At 34.8% G+C, this 21,065-nt stretch overlaps 1 protein-coding gene across 1 annotated transcript in view; it reads left to right on the forward strand.

The window, feature by feature from the left end:
• Positions 1-20,594, forward strand: part of LOC107695526 (phosphatidylcholine:ceramide cholinephosphotransferase 1-like) — a 37,815-nt gene extending 17,221 nt beyond the window's left edge. Inside the window, exons 2-6 of the mRNA XM_016495471.1 lie at positions 12,237-13,036; positions 14,325-14,442; positions 17,439-17,592; positions 19,124-19,290; positions 19,393-20,594. Coding sequence (XP_016350957.1) covers positions 12,423-13,036; positions 14,325-14,442; positions 17,439-17,592; positions 19,124-19,290; positions 19,393-19,566 — 1,227 coding nt within the window. The 5' untranslated portion in view covers positions 12,237-12,422 and the 3' untranslated portion in view covers positions 19,567-20,594. The remainder of the gene's footprint in view (positions 1-12,236; positions 13,037-14,324; positions 14,443-17,438; positions 17,593-19,123; positions 19,291-19,392) is intronic.
• Positions 20,595-21,065: the final 471 nt, after the last annotated feature.

Below are 21,065 nucleotides of genomic sequence, written 5' to 3' on the forward strand. Positions count from 1 at the left end.
AGACAACCAACAACCAAATAAAATTCTGCCCAACTAGATTTTCTGCAATTTAGTCAACTTTTTATCATATCTTTGTGTCTAACATATCTTGCGACTGTGCTAGTCATAACCTTTGAATATTTTGGCATAAAATCGCCATTTTGCAAACAATGTTGCCTAAGTTTGAATAATTACTGATTTGAATAATTAGTCATTTGTAATAGGTTGTGTGTTTTTGCCATTATTATTAGTTATATGTGTGTGTGTGTGTGTGTGTGTGTATGTATATGTATGTGTATGTGTGTATATGTATGTGTGCGTGTGTATGTATGTGTATATGTGTGTGTGTGTATATGTGTGTGTGTGTGTGTGTATATGTGTGTGTGTGTGTGTGTATATGTGTGTGTGTGTGTGTGTATATGTGTGTGTGTGTGTGTGTATATGTGTGTGTGTGTGTGTGTATATGTGTGTGTGTATATGTGTGTGTGTATGTATGTGTGTGTGTATATGTGTGTATATATGTATATGTGTAATGTATATATTTATCAGTCTGGCGAGTAAACAAAAAAATTTACTAGCCAATGGCGATTCAATTGCCAATGTGTTCGTAGAGGGCTGTTTAATAACTGAAGGATATGTAAAGTACGGTATTTGGGGTTGTTAAGGCTAAAGAAGCAAAAATTGACTTGATGATAAATAGCTGGCCGACTTTTTCCATTTGTTATAGTTAATGCATATAGTTAATGCAAAAATTAACAATTAGTCGTTTACCCTCATGTTGTTCCAAGCCCATAAGACTGAAGACCCATAAGTTAATTTTCAAAACCCAAACTGATGTATTTAATGAAACCTGAGAAGTAACCAAAACTTAATAGTTCATAAAGGCATTGAACAATGAATCCATATGAATCGAGCAGTTTAATCCTAGTCCTGTGATTAGATACAATCTCTTTCTATGTTGAACATATGATGTTAACAGCTGTGTATTTATCAAATGAAAAAAGTTCTAGCATTTTTTAAGAAAGGTTTAAAATGAATGACGTTTTTATTTAATTGCCATGTGGAAAATGCATACAATGTTCAAATTTAATTTTTATGGTAAAACAAGAACATTAATATGAATATGGTTACAAAATTGATATCAGATATGTCCTCAATCCTGGAAACAAAATTATATTTGCATTTTAACAACAAGTGTACAATATTTCAAGGTAGAAACTCTTGTGAATAAGGACACTTGCATCAGAAAAAATATGAAAATGAATACTGTCATTCATATGTATAAACATGCTCATCATAGAAGCTGCGTTTTCAAGTCATTTTATGTATTTTTTATGATATTTCAAAACAAATTATAGATAAAAATAAAAAATGAGTGTCATGTCATTGTTCCATAGCTCTAACTGAAGGCCATTAACTAAAATTCTAAGTTCATAATACATGAACCTCTTGTTTTGTTGTTTGAACACTGTGTATGATTACCCAGATTATTGTTTTACAGTTGTTATAGTCACTAAACAGTTGAGCAGTTCTGTTCTGGAAAAACGAATGCATCGAGTTAATGTATAGCTTTACTCATGACAGTTGATGTTCCAAAGAAGCACATGAGATTACATGACTCTGAGCAGGTGACTGGCTCTAATGATGATGGTGGTTATGGAGTTCATATGTGAACAAATTTTCCATACTCTAACACTGAGTACGTTTACATGGACAACAATACTCCGATTTTAATATGATTAAGACAACGGCAAACAAAAGAGCTTCAACACCCACCGTCGTCTGTATGCACGTACAAATAATTAACTGCACTTGAAGCTTTCATAAATTTAATAATTAAACCCAAAACGGTACATGGCATCATCACGAAGACAAACTATATGTTTATACGTGAAATTCTGGAGGGGACTTTGGATGGCGTTACGTGGCGACATAATGACATGTGCCATTAATCGAACTATGTACTATAACATGTAAAACGGGAACATGAAAGGAATATTCTAAAAGCAACTCATGTAAACACCATAACCATAATATTGGCTTATTTAGAATAAGGTAAATAATTAGATTACTGATGTCCATCTTTATTTAGCTGTGGAAGAGTTTACCTCTCTAGTTACCCGTTTATGTAATTGGCAGTTGCTCAAGTTTGTGCTGTCAGAACTACTATGCAATTCTGTCTAGTAAAACTATAAATTCAAACCTAAAAATCTTTTATTTGATGTTATCGTTTGCAGTGGCAACCGAAACTTCTGTGGTTTGGTTTGTTCTTTTTGTTGATTAGCATTCTTGGCTTTTGACTAGAGCCCGACCAATATAGGTTTTTCGGGGCCGATACCAATATTAGGGAGTAAAAAAGGCTGATATCGATATATCGGCCGATATTCTTTGTGTATATTATAGTACAGTACCAGTCAAAAGTTTGGACACTTTCCCATTCGAGGGTCCAAACATTTGACTGGTACTATATATAGAATACAGTATATACATAAACAGAATATATATACATAAACACATTTTTTGCAATGATCACTCAAATGTGGTGATCAAACACTTATAATGACGTGACAAAGATATGTAATGGAGGCAGGGCATTTAACAATTTAACAATAAACTTTATTATCCAAAATGAGTCTGACATCAGTGCACTGAACAGTAAAGTTGAAGTTTAAGGGATCCCTTCAGCTCGAGGATGCCCTCTCGAACGCCACCCTCCGCGCGTCGGTAGCCCCCCGGGATCGCTAGATCAGTCGGCGCCGGACCACGAATTTAACCACCCGTAACTCCCGAACCCCGGGGACTATCCACGCGGGGGTGGTCTCATTCGAAAGAGGGCCTCGAGACGTACACTCGATTCGCGTTCGAGAGGGTTCCTCGAGCTGAAGAGATCCCCCGAATTTGGTGCGGATTCGCCGGGCCGTTACGGAGATATGGCCGTTCAAAGTTTCAGTGCTTTTCCATAGACTTAAGCTTTAAAGCGTTTCATCTAGGTCGCCAGTAGCAAACAATGGAGCGCAAACTAAGTAATTACACCATTTCAAGCATTTTATCTGCGTTATATGTTCTGTAATAAAATGTTTCATATCGGCGGCATATTCGCCGATACCGATATATTGGCGAATGGCTCATATTGGTCGGTTGGGCTCTAGTTTTGACGACAGTGTTGCAATAGATTGTTTGCTTGTTTAAATGGATTACTCATTTAAAGTTTTAGAAATAATATCTGAAAGCCCTAAAAACTCCTCCCACAGTCCTAGACTTTAGTTTGTCCTTGTTTCTCAAAGGTTGCATAGCACTTAATGTAACATGCATGGCATCTGCAGATACGTTATATGACATGACTATAGAAAGACAGACTAAATCAGTCTTGTGCACTTTATTAAGCCATTAGTCAATGTTTACAACTGCTGTTTGACGTTAAATGTCACTTTTTTTTACCCCTCTATGTGTGGAGGAAAGGCTTCTGTATGTGTGTCATTCAAAACTTAATATGCATTAAATTAGAAAAACACCTTAAATACTTGCCTTTTTATGTCATTAATCTGCTAGTAAATGTATTGTTTTGCGGTCTAGTACATTTATTAATTATATTATTTTTTGACCATAAAAAAGTGCCTGTCCATTTATCCCATGTTTATTGCATGACTAATAATTGCCAAATAATAAAAAATCTAAAAAGTAATAATAAAAATAAAAATAAATCTAACTAATAAAAAAGTTATGCTTTGCAACTATTATAATACAGTATTAATTTATAATCTATATTATTATTAATTTGCAATCAATTTAATTTGTTGGCTAACTATGCAACATTTCTAACACACCCGTGGATTTTTTCTTACATACAGTAGCTATTATTTGTGCAAAGTGCATTAAAATGTTAGCAATATGACATCCTAAATTACACAAATTTTCAGAACTGGGCAAAATTTAATTACATTCCCCAACAAATATAGAGTAAATGTATACCTGCTTTGCACTAGAGCTGTGCACTTAATCGAAATACAGTTTTGATTTTGGCTTCCAACAATTATGAAAATAAAATAATCTTTCCAGTGGTGCACATTCGCTCCTCCATAAAAGCCCAAACTTCACATACAAATCAGTAACGTGACTTTCGCAAAATGGAATGTGCTTGATTTATTAAAGTTTATCAGATTTATTTGTGTTTTTAAAAGTGTGAAAGAGAACTTGCACTGTTCCTCGGGAGGCTTTCTGTGCATGCGCTCCAACACGAAACAAAACCAATTTACACGGACATGTAAATTCAATTTTTAGCTTAAGGTGTGTGCCTAAATGGTCAAATATGAAAAAAAATGTGTCAAAATGCAGCGCTTGGTGATTATTCACATAAATGCATAAAGTTGTTTGATCTCATATGACCCAGTGTAAGTGTATACCTGCAATAACGTGGTTTGTGCATAACTTTGTGGCGCTGTTGCGCAAGACTGTAATTCAGCACCTCCCACATGCAATCCAATAGAATACATGCTTATGAGAAGTGCAAACGAAACCAGTAGAGTGTAGGAACGTTTTACAAAACCACAAACAAAAAATGCTATCATGTGTAAAGGCCCCAATATACTCACACCGAAGTTCTTTTCCATTCTTTTCCAGAGGTAAAAAGAAGTTTGATATAAGCAAGCAGCAGTTTACTGTTACCAAACATCCCTACACTACTGAGAGTAGCATTTAGATGAATGTGTAAATATATACTGTGTGCTTTTTAAAAATAAAAAAATAAGCAAACAATAAAAATGACAATGTGGGAAAACAGCTGTTAAGAAAGCATTGGTTCATAGCGATGTGGATGTTTGCATGAGCTCTGCAATCCAGTAAAGTCACGTCATGTCACATTTATTTATATAACACTTTTATGTTTTTTTTTTATTGTTTTTAATTTTATATCTTTCATTTGGATGTTATAAGTTGCACTGAAGTAAATACAGCTGGATGAAACAAAAACTGTGTCTGTCTTCATTTCAGGCTGCAAAGCAACACAATGTGATTATTTGAAAGGGGGTGGGGCGGTGATTCATTTCAATACCCACTGTAAATGAATATGTATAGATAACTGAATATTTTGATGAATTGCAAAAGTTGAATAATAAGTCTAATCATTAATTGTTTTAAATAATCGTCAATTAGTAGATTAATCGTTTTAAAAATCATTTGATTATTCGATTATCAAAATAATCCCTTAGCAGCCCTAATAAACCCCCTGTGAAAAAAAAGATGAGGGTGAGATGTGAGTGTTTATTTGGGAGGAGAAACGAGTGCTTCAGTGTGTAGTCCGAGTTCCCATTCATTAGAAATTCAGTGATCAGATCGTGAGACACAATACAAAGCCGATAGCTTAATCCAATTTTATGGGCTGACATACCCCTCATTCGCCACAAATCCAAATGTTTCCATATTCACAATATTTAGTTGTTAAACTGTTATTTCTTTTGTAAACAAAGCTTTGTACTCTATTCATGTCCCACTATCTACATAAAAGAGCAACCTTCACATGAGCATTTTTTTTAACCACCACCAATGGTAGCCTACAACTGCGGTGTGTGGTTGGCACGCTCACGGCCCAGCCCTGGTATCTTTTAACATGTTCTTGTTCTTTCCAGCAATGTTTATTGCTTTAAAGTTATCAGTATAGCATACATCAAATGTTTTATGCTTACCATACACTTTAATATAAATATCAATTAATATTGAAAGGCCATTTTTACTAAATTCGGTAGTAGTAAAAACAAGGTAATATGTGACCCTCACCACAAAACCAGTCATAAGGGTACATTTTTTTAAATTGAGATTTATACACCATCTGAAAGCTGAATGGTTACATAAATAAATAAATAAGCTAAATAAATAAGCACTAAATATCTGGAATCTGAGGGTGCAAAAAAAATCCAAATATTGAGAAAAACGCCGTTAAAGCTGTCCAAATGAAGTTCTTAGCAGTGCATATTACTAATCAAAAATTAAGTTTTGATATATTTACAGTAGGAAATTTACAAAATATCTTTATGGAACATGATCTTTACTTAATATCCTAATGATTTTTGGCATAAAAGAAAAATCAAAAAAATTAAAAAATTTTGACCCATACAGTGTATTTTTGACTATTGCTACAAATATACCCCAGCAACTTAAGACTGGTTTTGTGGTCCAGGGTCACATATATGAAAAAAAGATTACTCCAGTCCAATAGAGATTAACACAAATATGCTCGATATGCTATGACCAATCAGAATGATATATTTTGAATAGCTGATTAAGAAAAGTGGCGACTAAGCAGCTGTTGTAGAATAGTGCCATTGTTTTGTTTAGGGCTGCACGATAGGGCTCCATCACGTGCGTGTTTTCACATTGAGCAGCATTAACTACACAGAGCCGGTGTTCACTGACGAGCTGCGCAAAAAATCGCGCGAATATGAACGTGGTTTTGCGCAGCTCGTCAGTGAACAACGGCTCTGTGTAGTTAATGCTACTCAATGTGAAAGCACGCACGTGATGGAGATTTACCGCTGATTACAGAACCGGCTTTCTGACAATATCGCATGCGATTTATTGTGCAGCCCTAGTTTTGTTTTAATGCATTGATCTTGCTCAGTTGATCAGTAATGATTTCATACTCATTTGCTTGTGAGGTTGAGAAATATCACAGGAAACCACAGTTGCACTCTGAATTTTTGCATGTGCGCAAATATTTTCATTTATTTTTATTTGCATAATCATAAAATAATTTGCATTGCATAATTATTTCAGATAACTGAAAGTTTTGCACTTCTCTTTACACCTAATCTTCTAAAATATACTTCTGTTTCCTGCAAAATGGGGAAGGGAACTTTTGTGTTATATAGCTTGCAGTCAGCAACAAGTTGTGGCAGGAAGGAAGGCCCTTGCAAGTGTGTGCCATTGTAAGAAATAAGGACCCCTCCCATTATTTCTTGTGCACATTTGCAATTTATGATTTACGATTTTCCTGGAAACAAGATCACAAGTTCTGTGAATACAAATATACAACCATTTGCAGAGACTACTGAACTGTTTGAATGCGTTTTGTCGACATTTGTTTATTACGGTGTTTACAGACAAATCTACCAACCCTAAACAGCATGTAAACACAAAAATCTACCAACCCTAAACAGCATGTAAACACAAAATGAACTGTCACTTTACATGTCTGTCGAACAGTGTCTGCCTGTCTATGTAAATTGTTCTTAACCAAAATAAACTGTAGAGTGGACTAGGCTTAATGCCAATTTACAAGAACTCTCTTTATAGTCGCAATGAAAAGGAAGTAGTGATAGATTTTTTATTCTGTATTTTGATGCATATTCAAGTGGATTATCAAAAAAAGTCGGGTGGGGACTTCTATTCTATTCATTTGTTGTTGAATGGGAATTGAGATGTGGGCGTGATGCTCAAAAGTGGAAGCACATGCTTGCAGGAAGGTGTGGGGTTTTAGCAGATTAAATGATTGGAGAAATCTTGCATAAGTCACCAGAGAGAAGTCTGTTGTTTCACCAGAGGTTCCAGTTATGACATTTTGATTTAACATACGATTAAAAAAAATATTTGTAAAAAAAAACAAAAAAAAAACGTAATATAAGGATGAATTGTTCACAAAGTAAGATTTATAACATGCATTTAGAAAATTTTTCATTTCATGCCAACTTTTTTTTGTGTTAGATAAGTCAAGCATCAATCTTAACATTTCTCATACTAAACATTGTTACTGTTACATATTTGTGTAACTCAAACTACGCCGCTTGTGCTGTGGAAATAAATAATAGTAAGAGTACATAAAATGGGCTAAAAAATCCCATAGACTTAAGGCACATTTACACGACAACAATGTACTAAAAATGGAGATGTTTTTCCTTTGTGTTTTTGAAAAGTTTAGCGTACTATCAACTTTGTTAAAACTAGCCCCGTTCACACGGTTCTGAGAAAACAACTAAAAACGCTGCATTATTCATGCCAGGCCAGTAGTTGGCGATGTCACTTTTTTAAAGAAACACTACGCGCCTGCGCACACACCTACAGACTGAACACACCGTTTTCACAAATTCAGGTTTTCGTAGTTTACACAGAGATGATCTGAATCGTTTTCAAATACTTGCAATTCGAAACCCGTTTTTAACAGTTTGCATTTTCACGCCCCTAAATGCTGTTGTCGTGTAAATGAATGGCCAGAAATAAAAAGAAATAAAAATGTATCAACCATCATGCACTGGGCTCAATCAGATTATCAGTGTGCGGGGCTAAAAAAAATGCAGAAGGACAATCTGTAGTTGTCACAAAAGACCTGGAGCTGTCAAAAGTCATAAAAAGCATCATCTGGCGGACTTTACACATTGTTCATTTACTCATTATACTGACATAGTAAAAATACAAAGTTGGTTGAAAATCAGTGAACTTACCCTTTTTGAAGGAGCAATATTTAGGGACTGTGATATCATGAAGCAGGAGTTTTAAACAGACGATCCACTGACTATTGTTATTTTTAAACTAATGGAAAAGCTTGAAGACCCGTCCCCTATCATAGAGACTTAGGGTAGGCGTTTTTGACTCACCCTGAACACCCTGGCAGTGGCGCAAAAACGGGGTATGCAGTATATGCAGTGCATAGGGGCGCCACACATAGGGGGACGCCATTTTGCCAAAATCATTCTGTGAAAATCTTCTTTAATAAAACGTAATAAATAATCAAAAGCTTAGTAATTAAAATAATGCAACATTTTTATTTAACAGTTTTTAGCATTTTAATGAGTTAAAAAATCTATTTATTAAAAACTTACTAAGACGCAGAGCGGCCGTATCTCTTTGCGACCACAACAAACGGGAGACTCAGCAACAGGCGCGAGTCAAACAAGCGCGGAAAAGGCAGGCTACAGGTGCCAAATGAGTTTCAGTAGAACAACAGGGAACTGTGGCCTGATGAGATATTGTTATATGTCAGTAAAACAAACTTTCCTGTCCTGTCAGCCGTTTTACTGTGCTCACGGCGCAAGCTCTTCAACTGTACGCGATTATGAGGCGCACACTCACTTCATAAATAAAATGCACTAGAAACTACGAGCATACATCGTCAGTTAAGTCACAAAATTACCAAAACAATTAAAGCTCCAAAACTTTGCATGCATGTATGTGCATTACATTTACATCTCTCAAATACATGCAGCCTACTGAAATATTCTGCAATTTGAGATCATAATAGGGCGCAAACCGATAGGCTATGTAATTTTTTTTATTTATAATTTAATGCACAAGTAGGCCAAATGTGAGCACAGCAAAGTTAAATGTACTAGAATATATGCGTTAATTTGTAAAGTACGAAAATGAAAAGAAGATGAAACCATATTTAAAAGCATAAAATAACTCATTTTACATTCTTATATTATTTTCCTTTGTACAGAGCTCAATTTAGGTATGACAAAAGTGCTGCAATTAATTCATTTTGACAACTAATAGAATGTTAAACATTGACTGATAACTTTTTCAGAGTTCACTGATTATATAAAATTCAGTGAAGGTTGACTAGGCTATAGTTATCTGCATGTCTCATCCATGAGTGGGCCTATGCAATGATGGAGCCACTAGCCACTTTTCACTTAAAACTGCCGTTGTAAATTAAAAATAGGCCATCTGTGTAATTCAAGTAGATTCAATGAGTTGAATACTCCTGCTACTTCATACTTCAATACAAAACAATGCTGAACTTTGACCAAAAAAAAAAGATTTTTACATGTTATAATAGAGATTTTATAATGTCTAAATATAAATCCATTAGCAAAACATATGAAATTAACTATATTACAGAGTGGAAATGGTAAAGGAGACAATAAATGATCCTCTGCTGCCATTTAGTATAAATACAGGGCCGTCCTTAAGGGGGTGCAACTGGTGCAGTCGCATTGGGCCCCACACTTGAGGTGGCCCCGCAGCGATGGAGACACTGATCTTGCCATGCATATATATATATATATATATTCAAATTACCTAACTAAAAAGTGAGCAATATTACATGTGTTTGAAAATAAAAATGAATGAAAAAAATGACCATGCTGAATTTTGACAAAAGGATATTTTTAAATGCTATAATTGTGATTTTATAATGTCTAAATATAAATCCATTAGCAAAACATGTGAAAAGAACTATATTACATAGTGGAAATGGTAAATGAGACCATAAATAATCCTCTGCTGTCATCTAGTGGTCATAGTGGGAATCATGACATTCATTTTAATAGTATTTGTTTTCCTACCAGATTAAATCTTGGAAGAAATCTTCAACTTTGCATGGCAAATTTTCGATGAGTTATCTCTATAAGTAAAAATGAAAAAATGCAGATGTTCTTTAAAGTAAATTTTACTTACGGTGTTCTCATTTTATATAAAAATGTGCAAAAATATGAATAACTTTGAGGCAAATTAATAATATATATATATATTGAATTTATACACATAAAATTACAACTAGAGAGCAATATTACATGTGTTTGAAAATAAAAAAATGTGTTCTACTGTCTAGGGTCTGCCATCAGGAGTTAAAGGGGATGTTATGAGACACTTTTCTTTTTCTTTTCTTTTTTTTCTTGTTTTTACTTTTCACTTTTTTCCTTATGGTATTAAAAAGGGGGAAGGGGGTTCAAACCTTTGTCACTTTTTTCACTCCTGATGAGTTTGTATCCTTCCATGCACAAGCTAGTAATGGGCTTTTGGTCATTGACTTGCAGAAAGTTTTCTGCTTTAGTTAAATGTTAGTGGCTACTAGAATTCAGGGGGGCGCCGACACTGATCTTGCATACCCCTCAGCAAATGTGCAGTTGCACCCCTGCACCCTGGCAACCGTGTAGCAACACGCCCTAGAGTTTTGCTTGGGCAAGCACTAGATAGACTTTTGGTAAAGTTTTTCACAGGCTCAAAACGATCTTCATGTAGTGGTAACCAATGAGCTCATGGCAGACATCCTCACTAATGCAAACCAGATGTTGTCTGTGATAGATAGTTCCCTTCCCCCTACTGCTGTAATGTAAACAGCCCTGCCACACCCGTGGAAAAACTGGAGAGCTCCTGGAATTCTTACAGTCAGACGATGCATGTGGTCCTGATCAGTGCGTTTCTGCTCCAGCTCGCAGCCGTTCGGAGAACTAAATGTGCTTCTTTCTGCAAATACACAAATATTAAATATAGCAGGCGGTTCTAGCAGTTCACGTTTGCTGTGTTGACTGTATGGCTCCAATGTTGTGTAGTTTGGAAAAGTTTCTTTTTAAGGAGTTTTTACTGTGAATGTAAATTATGCTGAACTCTGAAAGTGAAAAGTGAAATTATGCTGAAAGTGAAACTCGTGAGTACGGTTACACATGCTTTTTAACTCTTATCTGTCTCATAGTTTTCTACACGTTGTTGCACTCTTTTAACTGTGAATCTTGAGTTGTTTCATGCATTTGCTACTGTGTACATGTAAAAAAGAAACACATTTGATTGAATTCATTTTTTCATCTTAAAGACATTTAAAGGTCTAAAGGATTAGCCTATTCTTAAATGCTTGAGAAGCTAATATAAATTTCCATTTGTGTTATTTCATAATTTGAATGATTTTACTGTTATTTTATTTTATGAACTTTATTTCAGTTAACAAGGCAACATTTCTCATTTTCATTTAGTTTAACTTTGTGTACTAACATAGCTAAAACTAAGACTGTAAATAATAAAAACGATATGAATATTTAAGAAGAACAAAAACTAATAGAAATGACAGAAACAACAAAATTGCAACAACTTAAAATTACATTTAAGCAAAACATTAAAGCGGAATGTATATTAAAATAGTAGGCCTATCTATAGTATCGCTATAATAGTATCTCAACGATACTAAAATAACAATTCAATTCAAGTTTATTTGTATAGCGCTTTTCACGATACAAATTGTTGCAAAGCAGCTTTACAGAAAATTAAGTTTCTACAATATATTTAGTAGTAGCTTGTCAGTGGTGACTATGTCAAATTGATGGCAGAAATGTACGGTAAAATTCGGTTAATGACGTAATATATGAAATAAAATAACACTGGTGTAAAAAATGTATGTAAATGTCATGTAAATGTAAAATGTAATGTCATGTATTTTGAAGCATATTGGGCAAAAACATAGGCTAAAATATTTTATTATTTGCAAACATGCTTTGTGTGTCTGTGCAAGCTGAATGTAAAGTGCTTTGGAAATAAATGTGCTTTTTTCTTTTCTGTTACAGGACAGACATCTATGAAGAGGCTGTAGATGTGTGTCATATTTGGATTAAACATCTGGAAATTGTGAGGCGTTCCTCGCCAGAGGCCGTCACATGTCATGAGCATGGTCAGAGAAAGACTTTGTGTTTCATAGCAGTGTGTGCCTATGTCAGATTCTCTGTTACGTTTCTACAAGCTCAAGGGCTGATATGAATAAAGCAGCGTCGTGGTCGGAGGAGGAGGTCTCGCTCTGGCTGACCGATCAGGGCTTGCAGGATTTCTCAGAATCATTACGAAACTACGACGGACCGGCTTTGTTAAGTCTTACGACGGATGACTTCAAGAGGTCACCTCTCTCCAGAGTCACATCAGACAGTGGTCATCTGCTCCTGGAAAAGATTGAGACTCTTAAGATCGAGCATCATATCGACGTCCACAAGAATGGACAGGCCGATGGGCACATGGTGTTGAATCATAACGGGAATGCTGGGAGTGCCGGAAAGGCTCACCGGAATGGCGTGGTGAATGGCTTCCACAAGGAACTGGTGCAGATTCCCATACCAGAGCCAGCTTCTCCGCGGTTTCCTCCTGAATGGGGAAAGACGGCCGTGGCTCTTGTCTATGCCTTATGCTGCTTCGTCTTGACCACCGTCATTATTTCTGTGGTCCATGAACGTGTGCCTCCTAAGGAGGCATCTCCACCACTCCCTGACAAGTTCTTTGACTTTTTTGACCGAGTGGAGTGGGCTTTCACTATATGCGAGATCAACGGAATGATTCTGATGGTCTTGTGGATTATACAGTTGAGTCTCTTAAAACACAGGTGAGTTTTCTAAGTAGCGCACACTGTGTATGTGAATCATTCACGAATGCTGTTTGTAGATGGTTCTCATTACATAACCTGTAATGTCCCAGGCATATTTTACCCCAAATTCAAAAGAAATAAATAATAGATATTTTGCTTAGTGAGGAGAATTTTTATACTTTGACATCATTTTCATGACAATTAAGCATTTTAGCTTAAATTAACAATAAAGTAATGAGAATATTTTATTGCATTACAGTAATAAGTTGTGCTTAATTGTTTATTTAAATAATATATTATTCATGAAATTCAACAGTAATCAGAAGAAATATCATTTCTATCATTTCTTTTTTGCATTTTAGTAATGAGACAATAAGACAATTACAGTAATGCAAAAAATGTAAATGATATTTTTGTCTGATTTAAAATAATATTTTTGTAACAATTAAGCACAATTTTCACAAAAATATAATTACTGTAATGCAAAAAGTTATATTTTCATATGCTAACTGTTTTATGAATTACATATTATTTAAATAATATAATTTTTGTGACAATTAAGCACAATTTTCACTAAAATTATTATTAATCCAAGAAAATATTATTCTCATTACTGTAATTAAAATAAATAAATAAATACACATTTTGATTATTGTTTTCTGAATGAACTAGTTTAAATAATATTTTCATAATTAAGTACAAATTTCACTTAAATGCTCATTACAATGCAATGAAATAAAAATTATCTTTGTTACTGTAATGCAGAAAATAAATTATATTTTAAATTATATTTAATTAATTTTATATTAATAAAAAATATTTAACTAATATTTTTGTCAATTAAGCACAATTTTAATCATTACCGTAATACGGGACACTGATTCTCATTACTGTAATGCAGTAAAAATTATTTGAATGGTATTTTGTTCTCATAGCTGTAATACGAATAAAATATTATTTAAATGACACTTGAGCATAATTGTCCTTCATATTGTCATTACCATAATGCAAAAACATATTCTCTTTACTGTAATGATTGAAAAAAACAAAAACAAGAATTGCTGTATTTCTTTATTTAATCATCATTGGGAATCATCATGTAAAATGTCTGGATGTCACATTATGGTAATGAGAATTCAAGAGGAAAATGTGCTTGATTGTCGTGACCGTACTTTAACAATTCAAAACCTTAATGAATAGTCCAAGTATTATTTCTTGTGACAAAATGTGACTTGCTTGGACATGTGAGACGCACCCTAGTAGTACTGTGGTTAAAATATTAAACCACCACATCTGCCTTCCACAGATCAATTGTTGGCCGACGCTTCTTCTTCATAGTCGGGACGCTCTACCTCTACAGGTGCATCACCATGTACATTACTACTCTTCCAGTGCCTGGCATGCACTTCAAATGCTCTCCTAAGGTAAATACAACATAATCTCACTCTCCTTTCCCATTCTCATATTACTTGTTTACTTTTTAACATTGTTAAACCTTATAATCAGCACAAATAACATTGTTAAGCAGGCAGGCTGGTTGGCCAGTTAAAGGAATAGTTCACCCAAAATATTCTAGATAGACTCCCTTTAAATCTTTAAAAATAATGAAAAAGTATCATACAGACTTTATGGATGATGTATTGCATATTTTCTATGAATTAAATTTTCATCCCAGAACCTTTATTCCGGTTTATTCTGTCTCACAGGATAGGTTAGGTGACCATCTATGTTTTGAACAGTTGATGTAAAGTATTCGTGACTGTTCTATAAATGACCTCAGAGCAGAGGTCACAAAGGGACATATTTCACGTTGCACCGAGAATCCGTTCATGGAAAATGTGAAGTGTGCTATTTTCAACTGTTTTCCCCGTCCATATGCTCTGGCAAACCACTTATATTGAGGATCGGGATAGTGTCGGAAAGAAGTTGACAGGACGTTTTTGTACTTAATTTTTATTCACATTACTTTTATGGGATTCATATAGAAATGTAGGTTTTTAGAAAAAGCTTAAGCATGGAGGTCCAGTCCTAAACTTAACACTCAGTAAGGAGTAAGCAGATTGTGATTTTTTAAAATATATTACTTAAAGCTGCAGTCCGTAAATTTTTTTGGTTAAAAATGATCCGAAATCAATATTTGAGCAAGTACATAACCAGCCAGTGTTCAAAACTATCGCCTTACTTTAGCCCGATTCACAGTGGTTAGCTTATAATAATGTTTTCTTATTTGAGTGGTATGGGTAGGTTTTCGCGGGAAATTCGAGCATGCTGCTGCGTCATTACTGTAAACAGAAAGAAGTTGTCCCGGCTACTAGGCTATCGCATGTGAGGATCCTGCGGCTGGCCGATCGTTTATAGCCTTTTCTCACAGCAGCTGGAATAATTAAATGTATCATTCTGATGGTGGATTGTAATCCATAAAGGATTATGTGTTTATGAAACACATGTGAATGAAATTAAATTATTTTCCAGTTATAAATGTGCTTCTGATTACAGATAGCCTGGGATTACAAAGATTTGTATTTTAAAGAAGAGATGGCGACAAAGAGGCAAAACTTGCGGACTGCAGCTTTAAACTATATTTTTATGACACTTAAGCACAATTTCACTAAAATGATCATTAATCCAACAAAATATTATTCTCATGTAATGCAAAGAATTAAAAGGATATTTTCTTATGCTTACTGATTTTATGAATAAAATATTAAGTAATACTTTCATGACAATTAAGCACAATTTTCACTTAAATGATCATTACCGCAATGAAATAAAATATTGTTTTTGTTACTGTAATGCAATATTTAAAAGGTATTTTGTTCATATTACTTTTATATGAATAGAAAGTTATTTAAATAATATTTTAATGTCAATTAAGCACTATTTTCACTTAAATGATCATTACCGTCATGCAAGGCAATGTTATTCTCATTACTGTAAGACATGAGAAAATTATTTGAATGATGCTTTGTTCTCTTTGCTTTAATATGAATAAAATATAATTGAAATAATATTTTTAGGGTCGTGAATATGCCTGGAAAGTTGCGTACGAAAATTATTTTTATGATTGTGATGTTAGCGAGTCAGTTTGATCTGCAAATTTCATGGATTAAGACAGACCCCCCCCCCAAAAAAAAACTTCCCACTTAGGTTTTAAGTTTTAGATTTATGCTTTTACATGAAATGTACACTGTGTTGACAGAATACATTTGTATCAGTTTGTACATGTGAATTTTGCCGGGAATCAAACATTTAAATATTTAAAATATGAATTCACATTTTTGTGGAAAACAAATGTTAAAAAAATAGTTGTTATTCAGTTTTAAAAATCAGACTAGTCTAATCAGACTACTAATTTTATTTTATTTTTTGAAGTATTATTGTCAGTTAACAATTTATGTATGCACTTTCCACAACGCCTCAGGTTGTTGAAACTTTGCAGTCATGTTCACGACCCTAAATGATAAATAGTCATGTGATTTCAAGAAAACATCCTAGGTTAACCTGTGTTAGTTACTCAAAATTAAATCAAAATTGTGTGGCAATTAATATAAGGGTTAATATAAGGGTCAAATAAGGGTTAAATAAGAAAACAATGTAAGTAAGTGTCAGAAAATGGCAAATAGTGAAATCTATGGAAATTTGCTATTTTCTTCATAGAAATGAATAGGGAACTATTTTCCCCATCAGTGGGCCTCTTTCCAGACTATATGAATCCTAAGTCTGCATGTACCGGAAAATTAGCAATATTATTGTGAAATGAAAGGATTTTTTTTTTAGAGTGTAACTCCTCTAGTGTTGCCATGCTGACAGTCCACTGGTGTGACTCGTTGTGGCTGGTGAACACACAGCCTTAAAGGCAGGAAATCCACACCACGGGACCTGCAGGAAACACTTATCAAGCCCAGCAACTCTTTGACTCTTGTTAGAACCTGTTTTCCTGTTGTATGCAGTTGCTGAAAGCCAGACAAAAACACCAAGAGCTTTGTTTATTAGGAGCCGGTGTTTGCTTTTATGTCAGGTCTCAAAGGGGTTATTTGTTCATTTAAGCTCTCGACATGAACACATGCTGAGTTTGTAGAAACAAAATAGGACAAGCAGTGTATGGAAATTGGTTTTAAGGAATTATGGAAGAATGTCATGGTGCTAATGCTTGTTTGTTGTTTCTGGCAGCTGTATGGTGACTGGGAATCTCAGATGCGGCGGGTGATGAAAATGATCGCAGGAGTAGGTCTGACCATCACAGTCTCTCGTGTTTGCTTTTATGTCAGGTCTCAAAGGGGTTATTTGTTCATTTAAGCTCTCGACATGAACACATGCTGAGTTTGTAGAAACAAAATAGGACAAGCAGTGTATGGAAATTGGTTTTAAGGAATTATGGAAGAATGTCATGGTGCTAATGCTTGTTTGTTGTTTCTGGCAGCTGTATGGTGACTGGGAATCTCAGATGCGGCGGGTGATGAAAATGATTGCAGGAGGAGGTCTGACCATCACAGGCTCTCATAACATGTGTGGAGACTACTTGTACAGCGGCCACACAGTCATGCTCACCCTCACTTATCTCTTCATGAAGGAGTGTGAGTAACTCTGCTGTGAGGAGAGATTGAAACGACACCGTCCTCTAGTGGACAGTTGAAACACAAGTTTTGATTATACAGCTGTATCAAAAAGTATTTGGATATTATGATGCTTTAAAAGTGTAGGAATTGTATTGCCTTAGATGATTATGATTGTTCAATTCCTGGCTCTGTTTGGATCAGATGGAACATAAGCTTAAAGTAGTAATGCAATATTTATCAACCAAAACTATATTTTATATGATCAATATTTTCTAAAAAATGAGTGATTATGCATATATATATATATATATATATATAGTTACTGTTTTATTACCATGTTATTACTACATTTGCACCCTTTTTATTTCAAACTAATTGAAATGTATACATTTTACATGAAATACAGGAAACGCACTCTGATGCAAGAATATTATTTTAATACTCAGGAAATTTTTATTAGAATATATCGTGTGAAATTTATAAGAACATATGATTTGAGAATTTAAATTGAGAATCCATTACAATCGATGGATTTTAATTTCTTTGAACTTATATACTGTATATATCATGATAGTCAAAAATATGAATTCAAAATAGTCTACATTTATGAAACCTACATATTCCTTCTAACAAAACTCTATAAATATTACTCTAGAATGTTTGCAGACCAAATAGATTCATTATACTTGCATGAAGTTTCACTTTATCAATGGTTCACTAGGGGTCAGTGGATCACTATGGGTTAATGTTCATGTTTATTAACAATATTCAGTCCTAAACGTATGTGAGATATGGAAAAGAGGTTAAATATATTTTATTAAGTATTATATTAATAGGTATTTTTGAGACGCAGAAAGCCTCAGTTGATACCTGGGTCAAAATGGACCCAAACCAAATGGTGTATCTTTTTTTTTTTTTTATGTATATCTCTATTTTAAATATAAAATCTTATTTTTGAAAGTTCTAAAAGTTAGACTCATTTTGCAAAGTTTAGTTCCTGTGCTAAAAAATAATCATTGGTAACACTTTATTTTAAGGTGTCCTTGTTACACGTTACATGTACTTACTATTATAATAACAATTAATTATGCATAATTACATGCAAGTAACCCTAAGCCAAACTCTAACCATATAGTAAGTACATGTAGTTAATTAATATTATTCCGTACTTAAATGTATAATTACACTGTAACAAGGACACCTTAAAATAAAGTGTAACCTAATAATTTTATGCTTTATTTATCACTTCCATTTCTCTTCTGTATCTACACCTATAGTTGTTCACTCTTTTAAGACATAACAGCATTGACAGTTTGGGCAGAAATGTGCTGAAATGCTCAATGCAAAAAAATCTTATTGGTCCTCAAAATACCTCTTGAGTCGACTTTATGCAAGTTTTGCTTGCTGTCAGTAGATTTTTGCCATATTTCATTAGTTTTCTATTTGGTAGACTCAAACTGCTGTTTTTTTCTTGCATTAGCCTTGAAGCAAATAGTCTATAATCTTATGTTCTACATTATAAGAGCCCTGATTTCCTTGCTCCTCACAGATTCTCCTAGACGGTTCTGGTGGTACCACTGGGGCTGTTGGGCTCTGTCTGCAATAGGATTGTTTTGCATCCTTCTTGCTCATGACCACTACACGATTGATGTCGTCGTGGCCTACTTCATCACCACACGTCTCTTCTGGTGGTATCACACAATGGCCAACCAACAAGTACGTCTGTTTGTTTTGGCACAGCACACATACCACAATTTCCGTTCAGAGCTCTGTGTCAACTTGTTTTATTTTAACCTTCTTCATCTGCATCTTTTCTAGGTGCTCAAAGAGACATCCCAGACCAACTTTGTCACCCATGTATGGTGGTACCGATTTTTCCGGTACCTGGAAAACAATGTTCCCGCCGTTGTCCCCCGCAGCTACCAGAAGCCCTTCTCGTGGCGATCGCTGCATTGGGGCCATGTGAAGTACACACGGATAGACTCGGATTGACTAACGTGCAAATGCTCCATTTGGATGTTGGTCTCCAAAACATGTGCCCAAAGTGCCAGAACTAGCCTGATCCCTTTAACTAACAAAACCAGTCATCCAAAGCATCTCATTCCTCTGTGACCTCACAGGATTGGTTTTGGATGTAAAATTTAGCACATATGGGGCTGAGAACAATATGGCTGTAGGAGGAACCATTGTCAGTGATTTTCTTCTCTCTAATTGTGTTATTGGGCTTGTGTTGGCCTGTAGCATCATCTTGCATTGCACCAACAAAATTCACAAAAAACGAGCCAGCAAACTAAAAGTTATTTATTTTCCAGAATAACATGACAATTTTGTGACAAGTTTTTCTAGTCATCCGCTAAATAACGCGTGCTGTCAGAGAAGGTTAATATGAATATAATTTTTCTTTTTTTGAACTAATTCTTTACGTCGAGAGCTACAGATGTTTATCGTTTGGATAATCTAATGCTCCTCAGTGCCTTAATAGCTCAGAGCGAACAGTGTTCGGCGGTCAACTGTAATAATGTATTTATGTTCATTCGAAGAGAATTTCAGTGTTTTGGACTTCATATTCGGGGTAGTCGTGCTGTAACTACCCGTTGCGAATTCATGTACCACATATGCTTGAAACAGAACTCACCTCGTTGCTCGAATGTAACAACTGTACTGTTTGTTCTGAAAGTGTATTTTCACGACAGTGTCAGTAATGCTAATTCCTTTGTCCATAACCATTTCTCTGATGTTGTTTTCGGAATGTATTTATTTCTGTTTTTGTGCGTTATATTTAGTATTTGTCTCTGGAATCGTTTTTTGGCACGTTGTTTGTCTGTCGGACAGCTGGTGCTTTATGGCTCTGACTGAATGTTCTGGGTTTGACTGACAAGACGATGTGAACCGATCCATCCTTTCCACGAGCCAGAACAGATGATCTGTCCCATTGACCATCCAATGCAACAAGCTGCTATATTGTGATTTAATAGTAGGAGGTGTTCGTCCATTGACAAACAAATAAATGACAAAATATTAGCACAAAACAGCTTTGCTTGATTATATTTACATTTAGTCATTTAGCAGACGCTTTTATCCAAAGCCACTTACAAATGAGGACAATAGAAGCAATCAAAACCAGCAAAAGTTCTGTGACAAGTCTCGTTTAGCCTAAAGGTATTTTTTATAATAAATAAAAAGAAAACAAGAAGATAGAATAGAGAATGCTAGTGTTAGTAGTAAGAATAGAAATAGAATAGAGAGTGCTAGAGTTAGAGGGTCAAATGTAGATGGAAGAGATGTGCTTTAGTAGTTTCTTGAAGTTGGCTAAGGACTCAGCTACTCAGATTGAGTTGGGCAGGTCATTCCAGCAGGAGGGAACAGTTAATGTAAAAGTCAGTGAAAGTGATTTTGTGCCTCTTTGGGGTGGCACTATAATGTGCTGTTCGCCGTTGATTATTTGATGTATTTTGAAGTTACAGTATAGACAGTCTAAATTATTAATATTT

This window comes from Sinocyclocheilus anshuiensis, unplaced genomic scaffold (genome assembly GCF_001515605.1).
Source record: "Sinocyclocheilus anshuiensis isolate Anshui unplaced genomic scaffold, SAMN03320099.WGS_v1.1 scaffold466, whole genome shotgun sequence".
Taxonomy (NCBI): Eukaryota; Metazoa; Chordata; class Actinopteri; order Cypriniformes; family Cyprinidae; genus Sinocyclocheilus; species Sinocyclocheilus anshuiensis.